Below are 22,183 nucleotides of genomic sequence, written 5' to 3' on the forward strand. Positions count from 1 at the left end.
ACAAGTGAAGAAAAACATGTTGGTGTAGCTGGTTTATGCCTTTTTTTCCCCCTGTCTTTCTTAGGGTAGAACCTTTTTGGGGAGCTTGATTTTTGAAAAGGAAATAAAAATGAGAATTAAAGCGACCTATCAAGATGGAACAGTTATTGCTCAGGCTGAGTATGGCACTGTGGATATAGGGGAAGAGGTGGCTAAGAAAGGATTTGCAGAAAAATGCAAACTCACTTCCAGCACTAACATCTGTGAAGAACAAAAACCAGATCCTGGCCAGCTTGCTCTCAGGAATCTCAAAGGCCCCATTCCTCTGTGGGGGCATAGATCAAACCAGTCAACCTTCAGCAGGCCAAAGGGGCGATTAAGTGGGAGGCAGACACTTGACTCGAAGGATGAAAGTGATGTAGGAAATCATGTGCCATTTCCAAAGTAAGACTGTGGTGGGGTTTTAGTCTTACCTAATATTTAATTCATGGTAGAAGCCCTTGTCATAGTAGAAGTCAATGGTTATGTTTTTGGAGTCCTCAGCTATGTCAATGATTTTGAGGAATGATACTAATTCTGTTTTTCTCAAACATGTATTATTCTCTTTGGCAGGAATACTTTTGTTAAAAGCCATTTTGAAAGAAAATCATTACTGAATTGTTCAAAGTTCATATACCAACTATTCATGCCAACTCCTTTTTAAAAATTCTTATTTTTTGTTTTATATTTTTCGATTACAGTTTACATTCTTTATCATTTTTGCATTAGTTTCAGGTATACAGCATAGTGGTTAGACAATCATACACTTTAAAAGTGTTCCCCCTGATATTTCTACTGGTACCATGCAAAGTTATTACAGTATTATTGAGTATACTTCCTATGCTGTAGGAAGTATACTCAATAATACTTCCTACAGCATTATAGGAAGTATAATGCTGTAGGAAGTATTATACTATTTTGTAACTACCAGTTTGTACTTCTTAATCCCTTCACCTTGTTTATCCAGTCCCCTAAGTCCCCTCCCTTTAGGCAACAGTCTGTTCTCTGTATCTATGAGCCTGTTTTAGTTTTGTTTGTTTAGATACTTATTTTATTCTTTAGATTCCACATATAAATGAATTCATATATTGTTTCTCTTAATCTGACTGACTTCTTTCACTTAGCATAATACCCTCTAGGTCAGCGGTTCTCAACCTGTGGGTCGCGACCCTTCTGAGGGTCGAATGACCCTTTCACAGGGGTCACCTAAGACCATCAGAAAACACATATATAATTACATATTGTTTTTGTGATTAATCACTATGCTTTAATTATGTTCAATTTGTAACAATGAAAATACATCCTGCATATCAGTATTTACATTACGATTCATAACAGTAGCAAAATTACAGTTATCAACGTAAATAATTTTATGGTTGGGGGTCACCACAACATGAGGAACTTTCTTAAAGGGTCGCGGCATTAGGAAGGTTGAGAACCACTGCTCTAGGTTCATCTATGCTATTACAAATAGTAAGATACTCTTTCTATGATCAAGTACATATTCCATATGTCCTGCAACTTAAAAAAATCCACTCTTCTATTGATGGGCGCTTGGGTTGCTTCCATATCTGGCTATTGTAAATAATGCTACAATGAACATAGAGGTGCATATTTTTTTAAAATTAGTGTTTTGGGGCTGCGCTTGGGGCAGAGGACGCGCACAAAGGCGGGATGCTCCCAGCCGGCCAGACCGGCGAGGGGCCAGCTACCCCGGGCTTCCTCTGAAAGTGTGGATGAAAGGAAAAACGTGGAGGAGAAAAGTAAGCAGACTCCATACACCTTAGCACTGTCCACTAAGCCACCTCTCCAAACTCAGCCCTCCAGGGTCTGCGTCCCAGAAGAGTCTTTGAGATGAAGTGGTGTTTTTTTCCCCTTTCTTTTCTGTACAGTATACTTACATAATATTAACACATTGTTTGCGGGTAGTTTTTATCGCGCGCTAACAGGTGGCGCGGGCCATTTTTGCTAATTTTTTGCACAAATGGCAACGCTGAGTAAAATTACGATAACTTTAGTTTACGTATTTATACGTTACCCGTATTCTACCGGTAGTCTATAAAAAACATATTAATACGTGTCCCGCGCTCTACTACCAGTCAACGTAAAACGTATAAGTAAAACGTATAAATACGTTTCCCGCATACAATGTGTTTTAAATACTGATTATAATTACACACACACACAAAATTAGTGTTTTGGGTTTCTTTGAATATATACCTAGAAGTGGAATTGCTGGGTTATAAGCATACCGACTCTCTTGAATACGTTGATCAAAAATAGAACCTACCCCTAAATCTGAATTGTTCAGGGAAAGAAAGCTAGAATTTCAAATAAAATTTGAAGTTTTTCTTGTGGGTTTAAAAATATTTTAATGAGTTTTAGGGAATTGACTTGTTTTATTTTTAAATCAAAAGAGAGGCTCTTTGTTCTTCCTGTGAAAACTGTGATGGAACTTGATTATTACAAAAGCAGTTCACTTTTTAGATAATTTTGAATCATAAACTTGAAGCGGAAAGCCACATTTGATGTTTATAAGTACCAAGCCATTCATACTTCTGTATCATGATCCAAGTCATGATGCCATATGTTAGGTGATGTAGCTGTTTGTTGGGATATTCTCAGTGCTTTAGGAATGAAACTGTCAAATGGAGTGGGGGTGATGGTGAGGGATTGAAAGAAACTGATACAGAGCGCTTTTTACAATATTTGCTGGAGTTGATATTGCTGTGAAAAGTTGGAATATATTTTCTTTGAGAGTTGGAAGCATTGTTTTGGAAGTATGACTTTAGTTATAAAATCTAATTTGCATTAAGATATTTTTTAGTGTTGGTCTAGGTAAAGTTTTAGAATAGTTTCCAAAATTAACTTTAAGATATATTAAGATATAAAAAAACTAACATAAATTAGTTTAGATTTCTGATCTCTGTCAGCCTTACACAGTTTGGTTTTTAAAATGAGTGAATTTGTTTTTAACAGGGAATGTTTGGCTATTGGTGACTTTAATTTAGGGACTAATGTCAGCCTGGCAAAAATTAAGCAGGACCAGAAACTGATTGAAGAAAATGAAAAGCTTAAAACAGAGAAAGAGGTTCTTTTCGAAAGTTATAAGGCATTAGAATTGAAAGTAGAACAGACTGCCCAGGAACTGCAGGTATGGTATGTTCAGTGGTTTAAGGTAAAGAATGACCAACTGGGATCTCTATATTCATCTACTCTTACTTGTTAAAATTTCTGTCACTTTTCCTTTCCTTCCCTTCCTCTCCCACCTCTTATTTCTCTCCTTCTTACTTTATATTGGTTTATAGATGAAATTTTTTCCTTATACTCCAAACTGATCATCTTTGGATTTCATTGGATATTTAAAAGATTAATATTTTCACATTTACATTTCCTTTTATGTTTTTTTTTTTAAAAAAACTTTTAACTATGTCTAGCTCATGTGACTCAGCTGGTTGATCGTTGTCCTGTGAACAAAGAGTTGCCAATTTTATTTCCTGTCAGAGCACATGCCTGGGTTTCGAGTTTGATCCCTGCTTGGGGCACATACAGAAGGCAACTGATTGGTGTTTCTCTCTTACATAGGTGTTCCCCTCACCTCCTTCCTCTGCTTCCTCCCTCCCTTCCTCTTTCTAAGCATGTCCTCAGGTGAGGATTAAATAAAACAAAACTTTTAACAATGGAAAATTTCAAACATTCCTAAAAGAGAGAGAATTGAATAGCTGAGTAAAAGGAAGAGATGGAAGGTATGGGGAGGTGGTGGAGTTGGGGTTGGGAGTAGAGGATAGGGATGTCTCTTGTTTGGCATTTTCCTAGCACATGGATTTGGTCACCAGTCTGGAAGTTCCTCAAAACCTCATCCTGAGTATTTTTGTTTTTGTTTTTTAAAAAAATCAGGGTTTCATTACATAGGCCTGATTGGTTAAATCATTGACCATTGGTAATTAAAAAAATATTTATTAAATTTGATTGGGGTGACATTGGTCAGCATGAACATATAGTTTTCAGGTGTGGGTTTCTGTGTTACAAGATCTGTATATCGCACCGTGTGCCTACACCACCCAAAGTCAAGTTTTCTCCTGTCACCTCATATTAAGTCCATTGATAATTGAATTCAACCCTTAGCCCTTAAATCCATATGTGACATTATTCAGGGTGCTCTGTCTCAGAAATAAATAAATCTTGGGTTCTCTCCACTATAACTAGTTCTTTAGCTAGGGACATCCTGCTAAGGACATTTCAGAGATACAGTCTCTTCTTAGAAAATTGTTTTCTTGAGAGGTCTAGTTGACAACAAGGAGGTTAAACTAGTCATCTGCCTTTATTCTTTTTTCTGGGGATGTTCTTCTGTCCCCTTCCATGAAGAGAATAAGTAGATTACAAGTCATCTGCTTTATGTACTGAAGATATAAAACATTTCCTTCAACCTCAGGAAGTTCCTTGGTGCCTCTTTCCAGCCTATCCTCCATTCTACCCAGGGCAAGCAGTGTTGTGATTTATATCATCGTAGTATAGTTTTCCTGGTCCTGTACTCTATATAAAGAGAATCCTCTGATACATGACTGTTGTGTCTCGCTTCATTCACTTAATGTCTGTGAGATTTATCCACGTTGTGTGTATCAGAAGTTAGTTCATTTTTATTGCTGAGTAGTGTTCCATTGTGAAAGTGTACCACAGTATGTTTACCCATTCTTTTGTTGATTGGCATTTAGGTAGTTTCTACTTTTTGGCTATTATGAATAAAACAGTGGATATTCTTGTACAAGTCCTTCAGTGGACATATGATTTTACATATCCTGGATTATAGAAATTTTTTCCTCAGCTATATTCAGTCTATTGGTAAGCCTGTTAAAATATTAGCTCATTTCTGCTATAGTGTTTTTGATCTCTGGCATTTCTTAGAATTTTCTTCTCTCTGCTTACATTGCTTATCTGTTCTGGCATGCTGTCTGCCTTACCCATTAAGTCTTTACCGTGTTAATCATATGTTTTAAATTCCTGGTCTGATTCTTACGTTTGCTTTGTCTTTTCCAGCTGAGTTTTTTGTCTTTTAATGTCTTGTGATTTTTTCTTGATAGCTGGGCATGATGTACTAGGTAAAAGGAACTGTTATAACTTTTTAGTAATGTGGTGATAAGGTATGAAGGGAAGAGAGTGTTTTACAGTCCTAAATGACTGAGAAGATTTCAGTCTTTTAATTAGCCTGTGCCTCTGGACTGTGAACTTCACACATGCTTCTCATTCCCATCCAAACCCTTTTAAGTAGGACAGATGGCTAAAGTGGGAGTTGGTTATTTCCCTTTCCCCAGGTTAGTTAGGCCCTGTTTAAATAAGTTTTCCCTGAGGGCAGATCTTGTTAAGAATTACAGAAAGGTCTAGCATATTTCAAAATGGTTTCTTTTCTCCTCCCCTTGCTGGAAGCTTGAGGGGATTTTTCTCTGTTATTTATGGTGAGAATTTGGTAGAGACTCAGGATGTAAAACTGATCAAAATAGGCTTCCTGAGGAGTGAATCCCCCTGGAGTATTTAATTCTCAGAGTAGTTCACACCAGAGTAGTTCACACCAGAGTAGTTCACATCAGAATAGTTCAAACCCCCCCCCCCCCCCAAACAATTTGACAGTTTCAGTTGAGTTGCCCCAGCACTGGAACTCAGAGGGAGTGACTCTCAGTAAGTCCATATGAGGGCCCTTTAAGAGGACTCCAGTAGCTCTCCGTCTCCCTCAGCTTCAGTTCCACTGCTTTTTACAGTCAGAAGTTATGGGGACTTTTCTTCCTGGCACAGAAACCCTGGGTTGGGGGGCCTGGTGTGGGACTAGTTCTTATCTACATGTAATTCATTAGCAGTTTGCATTAAATATAAGCTTTCATAGAGTCTCTGGGAAGCATTAAACACATTTTCAAAGATTAACAACTTTTCATTTTCTCCCTCCCATTTTTTAGATTTATATAATTATTCTAATAATCACAGTGGATAGAAAGAGTTAAGAACAAACATCACTGTTTTCTCTCTCTCTTAAACAAATATTTTAAATTGATTTTTAGAGAGGGAGAAAGGGAGAGGGAAAAATATCAATGTGAGAGTGAAACATCAATCAGCTGCCTCCTGCACACCCCCTACCTGGGATTGAGCCCAAAATCTGGGCATGTGTCCTGACTAGAATTGAACCAGCAACCTTTTGATGCATGGCATGATATCCAACCAACTGAGCCATATCGGCTCAGTTATTTTACTGAAAGAATGTGAGGACTGGAGAGCATGTTTAAATATTGAATAAATGTTCTATGTTTATATAATACTTAGTTTGTATTAGTGTTAGAATAAAATTATCAGGTCTTTATCCATATTACAGCTCGATATATTATGGATAATCATGGTAGACATATCTTTGAGATACCACTTAGAATCAGGGAGTTTAATCTAGCTTGGGTCTGGGAAATGATATTTTTGGTTCTTTAGTAATGCAGAATGACATAAGACTTTTGAGAAAAGAAATTGTCATTGATAATCATTTTGTTTCTAGGATGATCTTTCATTTATCTTTTTATTTTTTATTTATTTATTTATTTTTATATATTGATTTTTTACAGAGAGGAAGGGAGAGAGATAGAGAGTTAGAAACATTGATGAGAGAGAAACATCGATCAGCTGCCTCCTGCACATTTCCCACTGGGGAAGTGCCCGCAACCAAGGTACATGCCCTTGACCGGAATCGAACCTGGGACCTTTCAGTCCGCAGGCCGACGCTCTATCCACTGAGCCAAACCGGTTTCGACTCATTTATCTTTTTAAAATGTAAGTATTAAGGCATATAGTGTGTGAAATTTTGTTTCTATTTGGCTTCTGAAATACAGTCAAAACTTGGTTCTAGAATGTCTCTATCTCAAGCAATTTGGTTCTCGACCAAGTTGTTCATGGAAAAAAATGACTTGGTTTTCGAACACAACTTTAGTTTTCGAGCGACAACCTTTTCGTGCTGGTTCCTCAGCATGACAAAAAGCATCTCTCAGACCACAAAGGAGAGAATTTTGTTGCTTGTGAAATAAATGATTAGCACAATTTTAAAACAGAAAGAGGCCATCAAAAGTGCTAATTTTGCTAAGGGTACGGAGTGTTCACAAAGCAACAATCACAGGCAATTGAAGAGGTAGAAAAATTGTTGTTGATTTGGATAAATGCAAAGCAGTTGGCCAGTGATAGCATCTCAGAGGCAATGATATGTGAAAAAGTGAAGGTTCTGTATACTGACCTCTTAAAGACACCTCTGGAACAAGTGCTGAAAGTGATTCATTTAAAGCTGATAGAGGGTGGTCCACTAAATTTAAGAAAAGAAGTGTTTATTAGACATGTAAGATTAAAACGGAATCATTTATGGGTCTGGGATGGATTAATTTATATTATTTCTAATGGGAAAAATTGATTCGGTTTTGGAACAAATCACTTCTTGAACAGCCTTCCAGAAAGAATTAAGTTTTTGAACCGAAGTTCCACTGTATGAGTCTAGTCCAGTCGTGAGCAAACTACCGTCCGCGGGCCGGATCCGGCCCGTTCGGCTGTTCTATCCAGCCCGCGGAGCCGAAAGAGCGGAGGGTTCTCTTGCTCTCCCCTCCGCTCCTTCACCAGCAGCAGTGTTAACATGGCAACGTCGGGAAACATGGCCGCAGCTCCTTCTGAGTCCAGTTTAAGAACCCATTGTTGCCCTCGAGTAAAAAAGTTTGCCCACCCCTGGTCTAGTCTGTATGAAGGCAGAAGACTGGAATAGATTATATTTTTCAGATCCCAACTAGTAGAAAACTCATTGTTTATTACCCTGTGGCCTAACGTTTTTTAACCTTTAAAATTTTAATTATTTCTAAAAATCATTTAAATAACAGTAAAAATAGTTTCCTATTTCGATCTCAATAGGATATGCTTGTTCTTTGTTTCAGCAAGAGAAAACGACCATCATGGATTTAACTAAACATTTAAAAAGCACTCTGAAGACTCATGTAGGTACCAGAATGAAAAATCTAGCAGCTAAGGTTGAAAGATTGAAAGAAATTAGGTAGGTAAGAGCATATTTTTGAGAAGGATAATTTAAAATTGTTAATTAGTTGGTGCTCTGTATGCCCACCATTTTTGCTTTGAAATTTAACTTTGTATTTTTATAACTTTAAAGAGAGAAACTAAAAATAGTTACTCCTGATTAAACAAATTTTGTAGTGTTACATTGTTAATAGAAGGAGTTATATTGTCCTAAAGTCATCTGTGAGAGTGAAATTAAAAGTTCAACACATGGAGAACTACTACCTCCAGTTTTTTTGCTTGATGTTACTTTCAGGCCTATACTGAAGCTAAAGATTTCAGTAATCTAAATTAACTAGAGGCCTGGTGCACGAAATTTGTGCACAAGGGGGGGGGTACCCTCAGCCCAGCCTGTACCCTCTCCACTCTGGGATCCCTTGGGGGATGACCGACTGCCAGTTTAGGCCCGATCCCCACAATCCTGGACCGCTGGCTCCTAATCGCTCGCCTGCCAGCCTGCCTGGTTGCCCCTAACTGCCTCCCCCTCCCCGCTGCCTGGTCACCCCACGCAGCCTGCTTGTTCAGTTGTTTGGTCGTCCCTCACTAACCTCCCTGCCTGCCTGGTTGCCTCATGCAGCCTGCTTGTTCAGTCGTTTGGTTGTCCCTCACTAACCCCCCTGCTGGCTTCGTGGTAGGCAGCCATCTTGCGAGGATGTGAGGGTTATTTTGCATATTACTTCCTTATTATATAGGATTATACTCTGTCTAAGGAAAGAAAAAAGTGGTCATCATGGAGTCAAAAGAAAAGAAATGGATTAGCAAGTCTTAAACAGAGTTTATTTAGCATTTCTCAGACTTTGTGAATTGTGTAGGTATTTTATCTAATAGAGGATTGCTTTATTGCTGGTTAGGAATAATTTGTTACACTTTTCTGGAATGTGGAAAAAATAGTTCTCAAAATAACCTAGTTCCCTTTCATGCTATGCTACACATAGAACTTAAACCAGTAATTCATTTTCTCATGTACTTTGAAACACTAAGAAGTTGCCCTTAATAAATGCTGCATGTTGGTCGTATGTCCAGTGAAAACATTCTCCATTATAAATCCATAAATTGGCATCCTGTATAATAAAAGCCTAATATGTTAAGTGTCCAGTTGTCTGGTCATCTGTTCAACCAAAGTGTAATATGCTAATGATATGCTAAGGCCGCTCAACTGCTCACTATGACATTCACTGACCACCAGGGGCAGACAGTCAACCAGTCGACCAGTTGCTATGACGTGCACTGACCACCAGGGGGCAGATGCTCCAACTGGTAGGTTAGTTTGCTTCTGGGGTCTGGCTGATCAGGACTGAGTGAGACAGGCTGGACACACCCTGGAGTCCTCCCATGGTCCTTCCCTGGCTTGCCAACCTCTCGCGTCCCTCCCCGGCCCCGATCGTGCATCGGTGGGGTCCCTTGGCCTGGCCTGCACCCTCTCACAATCCAGGTGGAGGGACCCACCCCCTGAGTGCATGAATTTCGTGCACCGGGCCTCTAGTCTAGTTTATAGTTTGAGTATTTTGGTCCCTGTGGCTAATCAACCTTTGACATACCTTGAAAAATTAAGTGGCTACATTGCAAAGATGTGAAACAGACTTCAGACCAAAACAATCCAATATATTTCTATATTTGAACACATAATGTGCTACTTGAATGGTGGCAGTCTAGCTGGAAGCTAGAAAAAATATGAATGGACCTTGTTAGTGTTGATAGTTGACCTCCCTTTCTGATTGCCTTTTCTTTTTACATTTCTTTTTAAAAGTCTACAAATGTTGGTCTGCTTATTTAGGGTATAAGAGCTGTGTGCTTGTAGTCTTGGTAATTTAAGTCTAAAATTTGTGAGAATATATTTACAAATCTAATTGTTGACAAGAATTGAAGGTCCATTTGATATAATTTAAATTCTGCAGACTTGAAGTTGTCCTTTTATATAAAGTTTTAAAAAAATACTTAATTTTTTTTCAGTCATATATATTTAATTAAAAGTTTCTACCAAAGTTATTTATGGTTTTATATAAAGTTTAAAAAAGTACCTCTTTGTAGCCAATTTTATAAATGGTAACTTTAGACCATAGTATTTAAGCCCAACTTTTTCTCATACCAACTTAAAAATTTTTACTATCTTTTCCTTTTTCTTTTTTTTTTTTTTTAAACATATAGACGTGTTAACATCAATGTTCGTTTGGGAAATGACCTTTCAGATGCTATACAAATGTTGGATGAAGAGTGCTTTACTACCCCAGTTTCTTTGAATGAATTAGAGATAATTTGGGCAGAATACAATCTGGCTCAGGAGAAGATTAAAACTTGTCAAAATGTGGTGGGTGAAGAATTTCTATTATGATTTTTTTGTGTGTTTAATATAAGGAGATACCTTTTGAGAAAACAGGACTGCAGATACTGTAATGATACTTTGCCTGAAATTTTAGTTTTTACAGTGTCTTTATCATTATTTGATTCCTTTTATTGCTTATAAGAAAGGTAGGGAATAGTGGTTGTAGATAAAGGGTTAACAAAATCTTTTCCACTTTTGCATGAGAATTTGATCTTTGGTTAGTTCCCTTGGTAATGTGATAACATATTTTTGTCATGTTACTAGGCAACATTGTTTAGGAAAATAAAACCCCTGATTGGTAAATTGTATCTGGACAGGGAGGAACTATAGACTACAAGTACTTGGTGGAACTCTTGCAACTGGGCATACCTACCCGAGGGACCCTGGACGCTATGCCTGTAAGAGATAGTAGTTGTTGAGGGGCAGGAGACTAAGTCAGTGTGGCTACCACACCTGCTACCAAGGATCTTGTCTTTTGGTCTGAGGTGTGTTTTATGCTTCAGCTTTGGACTCTGCCTTACTATTAAATGCTATCTAAACCACCCATTGTTGAGAGGTGGTTATTTGTGGCGAGGGGAGGTATATGAAGAATGGAATATTTCACATGAATTCTTTATTAGTATAGGTACAAGTATATTTATTTCCTCTTCCAATTTTCTTTATTATATTGAGCTGCTGGGCAGAACTTGTGGCTTTTTTTTTTATATAAAGATATTTGGCACAACAGTCATTGTTTGCCTTTGTACTTAGGAGTTCTATGCTTGTGTTTGGAACTGTCCACTTTTAAGTGTTGGTGGTTTCTGCCTCTGAGGAATATTCTCTGAAAGTCTTATTCCCTATTCATACTTAGGTTGGTCAGTTGGCAACTAACTGACTCTGAATGAGCAGAGTGAACAGGATAACTAGGCCTCTGGAAATGTCAGAGAACGGTTAGATTTGGGTTATTTTACATATTAGACCCTAACTGGTCACTTCTGATTATGGAAGGAAGAAAGTGACAGAAGTAATAATTTTTGAATTTCAGTGAAGCACTGGCAATGCTATAGGTACTTTATAAACTTTTCCTTACACTAAATTTTTTCCTCTTTTTTATTAAATTTACTGGGGTGACATTGGTTAATAAAATTATATAGGTTTCAGGTATACAGTTGTATAATACAGTCCATCATCTGTATGTTGTATGTTCACCACCCCAAGTCAAGTCTGCGTCCATTGAGGGTAGGATGGGAATAGGGGGAGAAAGTGTATGCCCTGCCCACAACCACTGGAGCCACACCAGCTGGGCTAAAGATCAATTTTTTAATATAAGTCAATGTATAAAAAAACACTGGATGTATTTATTAATGATGGTTATTCTTTTTTCTCTTCCTTCAGAATGAAGGGGATATTTTGATTGCCAGAAGAAATGAAGTGCAACAGAAACTGTGCACGGCAGTAGAAGTTTTTATTTTGGAAGTAGATGAGTTACCTCTTAATAAACGTTTGAAAACATTGCAGGTTGGAATTTAAAAAGATACATAGCATTAAATACACATTTATCATTTGAGATATGAAATTGGCATTTACCTGGAGACTTCAGATAGTACTAAGGGTTGCAAAAGTTTTTCTTCTCTTCTTTGATTCTAATTTCTTCTTAATGGAATTAAAATTTCATATGAATGGCCCTAACCGGTTTGGCTCAGTGGATAGAGCGTCGGTCTGCAGACTGAAGGGCCCCAGGTTTGATTCTGGTCAAGGGCACATGCTGGGGTTGTAGGCTCGATCCTCAGTAGGGGGTGTGCAGGAGACAGCCAATCAGTGGTTCTCTCTCATCACTGATATTTCTCTCTCTCCCTCTCCTTTCCTCTCTAAAATCAATAAAAACATTAAAAAAATTTCATATGAATGTATTTAATATGTTTATGTATATATGTGTATCTGTTCTGCATGTGAAGAAAGTTCTCTTTTCCCACAGGTGGTACAGTCCTCTCCCACTTGCACAGATTGTATTCACTTAGTGCTATTCTCTGACTTCCCAAGGCTTTCTCAGAGTTTTACGATGGAAATTTCAGGCTCTATTAAGTTTTTTCGTGACTCTGTGACATTTCTAGAGTTTGATTCCTCGAGAGAGCCAGCAGGCTCTCTTGTTTCTTCCAGTCCTTTTAAAAATGCTTTAAGTACACATACATGTTTGGTGTCTTTCCTTAATTGGAATTATTTGTATATTTTGATTTGTAGTTTATTTTTATTAAGTAGTAGGTCTTGAAAACTTCTGTGTTAGGATAAAACAGTAGTGATTCTAATTTAAAGCCAGAGAAAAGTGGGGGCTTTCTTCTTAATAGCAAGCCTAAGATTATAAAGCTTTCTATATGTAACCGTAATTCACTTAGTAAATTTTCATTGTTAGAGTCCAAACAAGTCAACTTCTAAGTAGTTGTATGCTTTCATGTCTGTTTAATTGTTTTGTTCTATTTATAAAATTCTCAAGGGTAGAGAGTCCACATACTACATTTCTCTCTTTCAGGTTCTAATACAGTGCTTTAATCCTAATAGGAAGTTAATAAACAGAAATATATCTCTGCAGGATTTGTCAACCTCTTTAGAAGCAGTATATGGACAGGCCAACGAAGGAACAAACTCTGAAGAAATACTTAAGAAATTTTATGACTGGAAGTGTGATAAAAGGGAGGAGCTCACCAGTGTTAGGAGTGAAACAGAAGTTTCTCTACAATGTCTTGTAGCGTGGTTCCAGAGCACCTTAAAGGTAATAAGAGCTCCTGCCCAGTGGCACAAACGAGGGAATTTAAAAGAAAAATTTCCAAATGTAATTTACCTCTTTTCTGAGATTGAGGGGTGCGGGGAGGATGAGAATGAATATGAATGAGAATGTGTGTGCTGGGATGGAGGAGTGAGGAATGTATAATATTTGTAGTCTGTTTAGGACCTATATAAAAACAACTTCAAGCTATAGGTGTAAGATAATATCACTGGAGTTTATTACAAGTAGTGTGTATTTTGTAGCTATAGTGTGGAGATAAGGGTATGTAAAAATACATGTGATTTAGAGGATAGTACAGCTTTTTTTTTTTAGCAAGATGAATTTTAACATTAGTTGGTTAACTGGTGATGCTTAAAATAATATGCTAATTCATGTTGTTTAAATCTTTTGAGTTTTAGATATCTTAAAGATCACTAAATTAAATAGAGACTCTTAGTCTTAGTTGATAAAGGGTGTCCCAAAATTCACGCAAGAAATAATTTTGATAGAAATCACAGGTTTATAATTAAAAATTGTAAATTTTTTATTGATTCATAAAGTATACAGTATAGGGTTATGTATGGAATAGCATATCAGGTAAATGGATTATCATGTCGCAATAGCGAGCACCATTAACTGTTACTGCCTGAGCAGCCTCATTTTCGAAGAAGAATGGTCCGATGATGCCTCCAGCCCAAAATCCGCACCAAACAGTGACACGTTGTGGATGGCTTGGTTAATCGACAAAATTGTCGCATTTTGGGGTTCAGAAAATGCACAAGTGATTGTTGAGAAACAAATGCATCCACAACATGTCACTGTTTGGTGCGGATTTTGGGCTGGAGGCATCATCGGACCATTCTTCGAAAATCCGGCTGCTTAGGCAATAACAGTTAATGGTGCTCACTATCGATAATCCATTTACCCGATATGCTATTCCATACATAACCCTATACTGTATACTTTGTGAATCAGTAAAAAATTTACAATTTTTAATTATAAACCTGTGATTTCTATCAAAATTACTTCTTGCGTGAATTTTGAGACACCCTTTATTAGGTAATAAAGAAGATGTTTGGTGTATCATTCTTTTTAGTTCTTGTTTACTATTATAAAAACAGCATGTAATTTTCCAAAAGGTGTGGGGACATGTGGTTCTATATTATATACTCAGAACACTAATTAAATTTAACCTAATTTTGTTATTGATTCTCTGTTCTTCTGTTTGCTTTACAACTTCCTTAGCAAGGGCAATCTGTGTGAATGACTTCCAAATATGAATTTCTTTGTTTTGGAAAAAACACAAGTTAATCTCCAGCTACTTCCATAGCTGTTTTTTTTTTTTGTACTTTCTTTCTTTTTTTCCATTTGGCTCTTGCCAGGTGATTTTTTTTTTAACTTCTTTATTGTTGAAAGTCTTACATATGTCTCCTTCTTCCCCCCCGCCCCCCCTACCCCCCCGCCATTGACCTCTCCCCAGCTGTTCCCACCCCCCAGCACATGCCCTCACCCCCTACTGTCTGTGTGCATGCATAAAAGTGCTTTGGCTGATCTCTTACCCCCGCCCCCCCCCCCCTCGCCTTCCCTCTGAGGTTGGATGGTCTGTTTGATGCTTCTATGTCTCTGAATCTATTTTTGTTCATCAGTTTATGTTGTTCATAATATTCCACAAATGAGTGAGATCATGTGATATTTAATCTTTCTCCAACTGGCTTATTTCACTTAGCATAATGCTCTCCAGGTCCATCCATGCTGTTGCAAATGATGAGTTCCTTCTTTTTTACATCAGCGTAGTATTCCTTTATGTAGCTGTACCACAGGTTTTTAATCTATTCATCTGCTGGTGGGCACTTAGGATGTTTCCTTTTTGGTATTTTCTTATGGATAATTACTATAAGTAAATTATTGCTTTATTCTCTTTTGTTATTGATCACAATTATCTTTCTGTTTAGGTTTATTACTCGTTATCTTTTTCTTTCATTTCCATAGTCTGATTATTTGAAACCAAAGTCACCATTTGTAATCTTCAGTTCTATATTATAATTTAGGCCCCTGATTTTATTCTATTTAATATTTTACTATTAAGTTTATTTCCTGATAGAAAATACCTTTGTTTTTCTAATGAATGGGACCATTTGAGTTTAGTCTGTAACTTTTAGTTTCCAGATTCCTAAATACTAGTAAGTCATTACCGGTTATAATCATATTCCTTCCTTGTTTAAGACCTAACGTTGCCTGCCTAATACTTTCAGATTTAATGTTGCCACCTGCACATTCAAGGTTTTTTTAACCAGTTTTAGTAAGACTAACTCTTACTATTCCCCAAACATCTTGGTCTTGTCTGTTCCCCCCACCCCCCCTTTATACTTTTCCTCTGTATTCTCTTACCTCTGTTAACCACTAACTATAAAAAATCTGTTGTTGTTTTTTTAGGTGTTTAATGCATCTGAACCCCCCCTCCCCCCATGCATAAGTTATATGAGGGTAGTACTTTCTTTCTGTGTATCCTTATTTCCCCCACATTGCTCAGTGACTAGGCCAGTGGTTCTCAACCTGTGGGTCGCGACCCCTTTAGCGGTCGAACAACCCTTTCACAGGGGTCGTCTAAGACCATCCTGCATATCAGATATTTACATTACGATTCATAACAGTAGCAACATTACAGTTATGAAGTAGCAATGAAAATAATTTTATGGTTGGGTCACAACATGAAGAACTGTATTTAAAGGGCCAGAAGGTTGAGAACCACTGGACTAGTCTAATGCTCTGCTCCAGTTAAAAGGATACAATACTTATTGAAATAATTAAATGAGATATTTCATGCTTTTATTTTTTAAAATGAGGCTTTTGATCTATCGGTGGAAGAATCACTGACTTCTGAAGACACAATTGATAATATTGATGAAATCCTAGAGAAGGCTGAGTCAAGTGTCTGCAAAGAGCTGGAGATATCTCTGATTGTGAGTATTGATATTTATTATTGCTTCCTTTGAAGCAATATGGTTTGTTTCTCTTGCTGGTTAGAAAGTATCAAGATTGGTCTTTGCTCTTATAGGCTTGATTGAAAGAGTAACACTGTCAAGTTCTAATCCAAATACAAAGCAAAATCTCATTCTTCCCCAGGCATTTTATTTTTATTTTTAATAGGACATTAAACATTAAAAATAAATTAAATGTAATGTTTAATTCTAGGAAATCTAAGTGTGACCACTTCCTGAAGCATTTGATTCTTTAGTCCATCATACTCAATGACTGAAATAAAAGACTCTTAGAATTTGTGAAAACTTGAAATAAATCTGTGAGAGCTTTGGAAGCAGATACACACGGTTGATTAATAGCTCAATTACTCTATTGTGTATATTCTCTGTTGCTATATCAAGTTAAAAATTAGTGTAACTCCTCAAAAGAATATATATATTTTTAAATATATTTTTTATTGCTTAAGATATTACATATGTGTCCTTATCCCCACGTTACCCCCTACCCCCCCACCCCCCACCGTTGTCTGTGTTCATTGGTTAGGCCTATATGCTTACATATAAGTCCTTTGGTTGATCTTTCCCCCTTACCCCCACCCTCCCCTACCTTCCCTCCAAGGCCCGACAGTCCAATCAATGCCTCTTCGTCTCTGGATCAGTCCTTGTTCATCAGTTTATCTTGTTCATTATATTCCACAAATGAGTGAGATCATGTGGTATTTATCCTTCTCTGACTGGCTTATTTCACTTAGCATAATGCTCTCCAGTTCCATCCATGCTGTGGCAAATGGTAAGAGTTCCTTTTTCTTCTTCCTCATCTTAAAGAATACTTTTCAGCATTTCATATAATGCTGGTGTGGTGGTGATGAACTCCTGTAGCTTTTTCTTATCCGTGAAGCTCTTTATCTGACCTTCTATTCTGAATGATAGCTTTGCTGGATAAAGTAATCTTGGTTGCAGGTTCTTGCTATTCATCACTTTGAATATTTCTTGCCACTCTTTCTGGCCTGCATGGTTTCTGTTGAGAAATCAGCTGACAGTCGGATGGGTACTCCCTTGTAGGTAACTGACTGTCTTTCTCTTGCTGCTTTTAAGATTCTCTCTTTGTCTTTTGCTCTTGGCATTTTAATTATGATGTGTCTTGGTGTGGTCCTCTTTGGATTCCTTTTGTTTGGGGTTCTCTGCACTTCTTTGTAAGTCTATTTCTTTCACCAGGTAGGGGAAGTTTTCTGTCATTATTTCTTCAAATAGGTTTTCAATATCTTGCCCTTTCTCTTCTTCTGGTACCCCTATAATTCTGATGTTGGTACGCTTGAAGTTGTCCCAGAGGCTCCTTACACTATCTTCATATTTTTAGATTCTTTTTTCTTTTTTCTTTTTCAGTTGGGTATTTTTTGTTTCTTCATATGTCAAATCTTTGACTTGATTCTTGGGATCCTCTTGTCTGCTGTTGGATCTCTGTATAATATTCTTTATTTCAGTCAGTGTATGCTTAATTTCTAGTTGGTCTTTTATCATATCCTCCAGGGTCTCACTAAATTTATCGGCGGTTTCCATAAAATTCTTGAAAAACCTTATAAACGTGGTTTTGAACTCTATATTCAGTTGTTTGCTTTCCTCCATTTCTGTCATTTGTGACCTGTTTCTTTGTCTCCACATTTTTTATGCTTTCCTGTGTTGATAGAGTGGTTTTGTGTACTAGGTGTCCTGTAGGGCCCAGTGGCTCAGCCTCCCCAGTTACCTGAGGTGGACACTCTTGGTGCACCCCCTTGTGGGCTTTGTGCACAGTCTTGTTGTAGTTATGCCTTGATTGTTGTAGGATCACTGGGAGGAATTGACCTCCAGGCCAATTGGCAGTGAGAATCAGCTGTGTCTGCAGTGGGAGAACTTCTGTGCTGAAGACACCCTTCTGGGGCAAGACTTGCTTCAGTGGGGCTTTGGTGCTCACTGAGTCTGCCCCCTGAGTGTGTCCCTTATGGATCTGAGGAGTTGTAATCTGGATGGTCCCACTGTGACCACTGGATACACTGGCTCTTGGATCTAAGGAGGTGCTAATTTAGTCTCTGCCTGAGGTTACCCAGCAGGAGGTATGAAGAGAACTGCAGATTCCCCTTCCTTTTTTGGAGTTTGGAGGTGCCCAGATGAGGCCCAACTGTGAAGCAATGCAAGCTGCTGTGGGGCCTTGGGCCTTCTCTTGGATGTTCTGGGTCTGTCTGGCCCAGCTGCAATTTGTTAGGTAATTTTTAGGTTACAAAGGGCCAGGGAATTCATATGCAAAAGCCTCTGCCTCAGCCTGGGTGGGGTGGGGTCTCAGGGAATCAAAGGGCGAAGCAAGTAGCTATGGCTGATCCTCAGCCCTGCCATAAGAGGCCCCGGGTCTCAGTGTCCCAGTAATTGCTGCAAGTACCTCTGAGGGAAAGCTGCCCTCAAGTTCCGAGTTCTGCCTGCTGCCAGACAGTCCAGTTTCTCCCCGTATGAGTCCTGGGTCCCCAGAGACTTCCTGGAACTGGAGTTCAGAGCAGTCGGGAGCTTGTGACTCCCTCCCGATTCAAAAAGACAGCCGCATCCTCAGGTGCCAGCCTCCGTACCTCTGCACTTTACTCCCGCAGCTCCTTTGGGGTCTCAGTGTGCTTTTCTCTTTCCTTCTAGTTGTAGAATTTCCACTCAGCCAGCCTTCCTGTAGTTCTGGATGATGTCCGTTTTGTCTTTTCATTGTATTTTTGAAGTTGTTGTGGGAGGCAGCAATTTCTGGTGTTTACCTATGCCGCCATCTTTGTTTCTCCCAAAAGAATATTTTTTAATGTAAATATTGTTCACTAGGATTCTTTCCCAGTTTTTCAGCTGTTTACCAAGGTCTCAGTAGTAATGTTCTTCATTTTACTTATTTCTTTTTACCGTTTGTGATTTTATTTAGATTAGTATTAAAATATATACTTAACTGTATTCTCTTTTGTCAGATAGTCCTCATTTAGATGGCTTTGTTAGACTTGACTTTAGAAATGGTTGTTAATAGATGATTTCTAAAAATAGCTTTGTGTTGAAGTTCTATATATTGTGTGTGTAGTTCCTACATTTAGCATTGTAGTATCCCTAATTTCCTTTAATGTTCCTCTACTCCAGACAGCTGTAAGAATAAATGTGTAATGGGAGTAAAATTCCCATATATACATCTTTGACATCATTATTTTTTTAATTTTTATTGTTTTATTGCTTAAAGTATTAGAAAGAGTATTACATATGTCTCCTTTTTTCCCCCGCCCATGAAAATCCTCTGGCCTCCCCTACCCCCCAGTGTCTTATGTCCACTGGTTATGCTTATATGCATGCATACAAGTCCTTCGATTGATCACTTAACGCCCCTCCCCCCCCCAACCCCCCAACCCTCCCTGGCCTTCCCGCTATAGTTTGACAGTCTGTTCGAGGCAGCTCTGCCTCTGTATCTATTATTGTTCATAAGTTTATGATGGTCTTTATTATCCATGAATGAGTGAGATCATGTGGTATTTTTCCTTCATTGACTGGCTTATTTCACTTAGCATAATGCTCTCCAGTTCCATCCATGCTGTTGCCAATGGTAAGAGTTCCTTCTTTTTTACAGCAGCATAGTATTCCATTGTGTAGATGTACCACCGTTTTCTAATCCATTCATCTGCTGATGGGCACTTAGGCTGTTTCCAGATCTTAGCTATGGTGAATTGTGCTGCTATGAACATATGGGTGCATATATCCTTTCTGATTGGTGTTTCTGGTCTCTTGGGATATAGTCCTAGAAGTGGGATCACAGGGTCAAATGGGAGTTCCATTTTTAGTTTTTTGAGGAAACTCCATACTGTCTTCCATAGTGGCTGCACTTTGACATCATTCTTTATTCTGTCTAGAAAAAGGTTTGTGTTTAAGAAGTATTTCGAAATGGATATAGAAATTTGTTAAAGGCATCATTTTGAAGTTTTCCATTGTTATTGAAAGTTTTAACTGTGTGGATACTCTTTTGTCTATAATTCCATGTGTGTGATTTCATTTAGGAGCAAGGTGATGCAGACAAGGAGATCATTTTAAGTACATATAGTCAAGTACTACAGAAGATCCATTCAGAGCAAAGACTTATTGCTGCAGTACAATCCAAGTACAAGAACAGTATTGAGGTTGGATTATGCTTTATTCTATTTGTCTTCTGTGTTGATGCTTTGTATTTTTTTAAAAAATATATTTTTTTATTGACTTCAGAGAGGAAGGGAGAGGAAGAGAGAGATAGAAACATCAATGATGAGAAGGAATCATTGATTGGCTGCCTCCTGCACGTTGGACCGAGCCTGCAACCCAGGCGTGTGCCCTTGACCAGAATCGAGCCTGGGGCCCTTCAGTCCGCAGGCCGATGCTCTATCCACTGAGCCAAACCAGGCAGGGCAGATGCTTTGTATTTTTTAATACTTAAACTTTTCTCAGGTAGTTTAATACCCTGTGTGTAGGTAAATTATCTGTGTGTAGGTAAATTATTTGTTATTGCTAGTAAAGCACTGTCCTGCTCTAAGCAGGTATGTCATTAAATTCTCCCTGCAGCTTTGTCACCTGTCAGCCTTCGTAGAATTTAAGAGGGTTAGGGCCTTGCTCTGGATTAGGTTTTGGCTTAAGGAAATATGGCTGGTCTGATCTAGCCAGATCACTAAACTTTTTCCATATTAGCAATAAGGCTGTTACACTTTCTTATTATTTGTGTGTTCACTGGAGTAGCAACCTTAATTTAAAACTTTTCTTTTGCATTCACAACTTGGATAGCTGACGCAAGAGGCTTAGCTTCTGGCCTATGTCAGCTTTCAATGTTCTTCACTAAGCTTACTCATTTCTAGCTTTTAAGTGAGAGATGTGTGACTCTTCCTCATGGCCATTATGGGATTATTAATTGGCCCAATTTAGTTATTGTTGTGTTTCAGGAAATAGGGAGGTCCAAAGAGAAGGAGAGAGATGGGGGAAGGGCTGATTGGTGGAGCAGTCACACATAGCATTTATTGGTTAAGTTTGCTATCTTATATGGGTGTGGTTTGTGGTTCCCAGAACAATTACCGTGGTAATATCAGAGATCACTAATCACAGATCACCATAACAAATATAGTAATAATGAAAAAGTTTGAAATACTGTGAGAAGTACCAAAATGTGACACAAAGACAAGGAATGAGCAAATGCTGTTGGAAAAATGGTGCTGATAGACTTGCTTGACCAGGGTTGCCACAAACCTTCAATTAGTAAAAAAACAGTATGGCAAAGTGCAATAAAGGAAAGCATAGTAAAATAACGTGTGCCTTTTTTTTTTTTGGTATGGTGACTTGTATGTATGTGTGTATATTATGTACATTATATCATTTTGTGAACTATTTTGAAAATGTTTTCTTCATTAATGGCGTAGTATGAACATTTTCCCATATGATAAGTCATTTTTCAAAAAATTTTGATCCAAGGTTATGTTTCCATTGATTTTTAGAGAGAGAGGAAGGGGGGGAAAGGGGGAGAGAGAAGGAGAAACATCAACCATTTGCCTCCTATACTCGCCCTGACTGGGGACCAAACCTGCAACCTAGGTATGTGTACTGACCGGGAACTGAACCCACAACATTATTTGGTGTATAGGACAACGCTCCAACTAACTGAGCCACCCGGCCAGGGCTGATATGTCATTTTGAGTGACTGAAACATCATTCCTTGTACAGATGTACATTTAACTGTTCCTCTGCATTAGACATTAAGGTTACTTCGAATTTTTTTTTACCATCAATAATACTGTACATAACTTTGTACTTAATTTTTCCTTTTATGGTATATTTATTCTTTTTAAAGGAATTCTTTATTGTTTAAAGTATTACATATGAATCCTTTTTCTCCCATGACCTCTTCCCGCTCATTCCCACCCCCCCCAGCACATGCCCTCACCCTGTACTTTTGTATGTTTTCTCAGATAGATTCCTAAAAATTATTAATTATTAAGTCAAAAGGAATGAACATTCTTAAAACTTGATACATATCAAACTACTTTTGGGAAAGGTAATTTTGATTTACATCCTCATTAGAAATTCCAA

General features: G+C 38.0%; 1 protein-coding gene across 2 annotated transcripts in view; it reads left to right on the forward strand.

Moving 5' to 3' along the window:
- STK31 (serine/threonine kinase 31) overlaps positions 1-22,183 on the forward strand; it is a gene marked incomplete at its 3' end in the record, with an annotated part of 58,515 nt that overhangs the window by 12,764 nt on the left and 23,568 nt on the right. For both annotated transcript variants that reach the window (XM_081101657.1, XM_081101658.1), the window contains exons 6-13: positions 65-423; positions 2,998-3,172; positions 7,947-8,062; positions 10,228-10,387; positions 11,777-11,899; positions 12,966-13,145; positions 15,983-16,099; positions 20,140-20,259. In XM_081101657.1, coding sequence (XP_080957783.1) covers positions 65-423; positions 2,998-3,172; positions 7,947-8,062; positions 10,228-10,387; positions 11,777-11,899; positions 12,966-13,145; positions 15,983-16,099; positions 20,140-20,259 — 1,350 coding nt within the window. The remainder of the gene's footprint in view (positions 1-64; positions 424-2,997; positions 3,173-7,946; positions 8,063-10,227; positions 10,388-11,776; positions 11,900-12,965; positions 13,146-15,982; positions 16,100-20,139; positions 20,260-22,183) is intronic.

Source organism: Myotis nattereri (assembly GCF_964212035.1).
Source record: "Myotis nattereri genome assembly, chromosome: 11".
Classification (NCBI taxonomy): domain Eukaryota; kingdom Metazoa; phylum Chordata; class Mammalia; order Chiroptera; family Vespertilionidae; genus Myotis; species Myotis nattereri.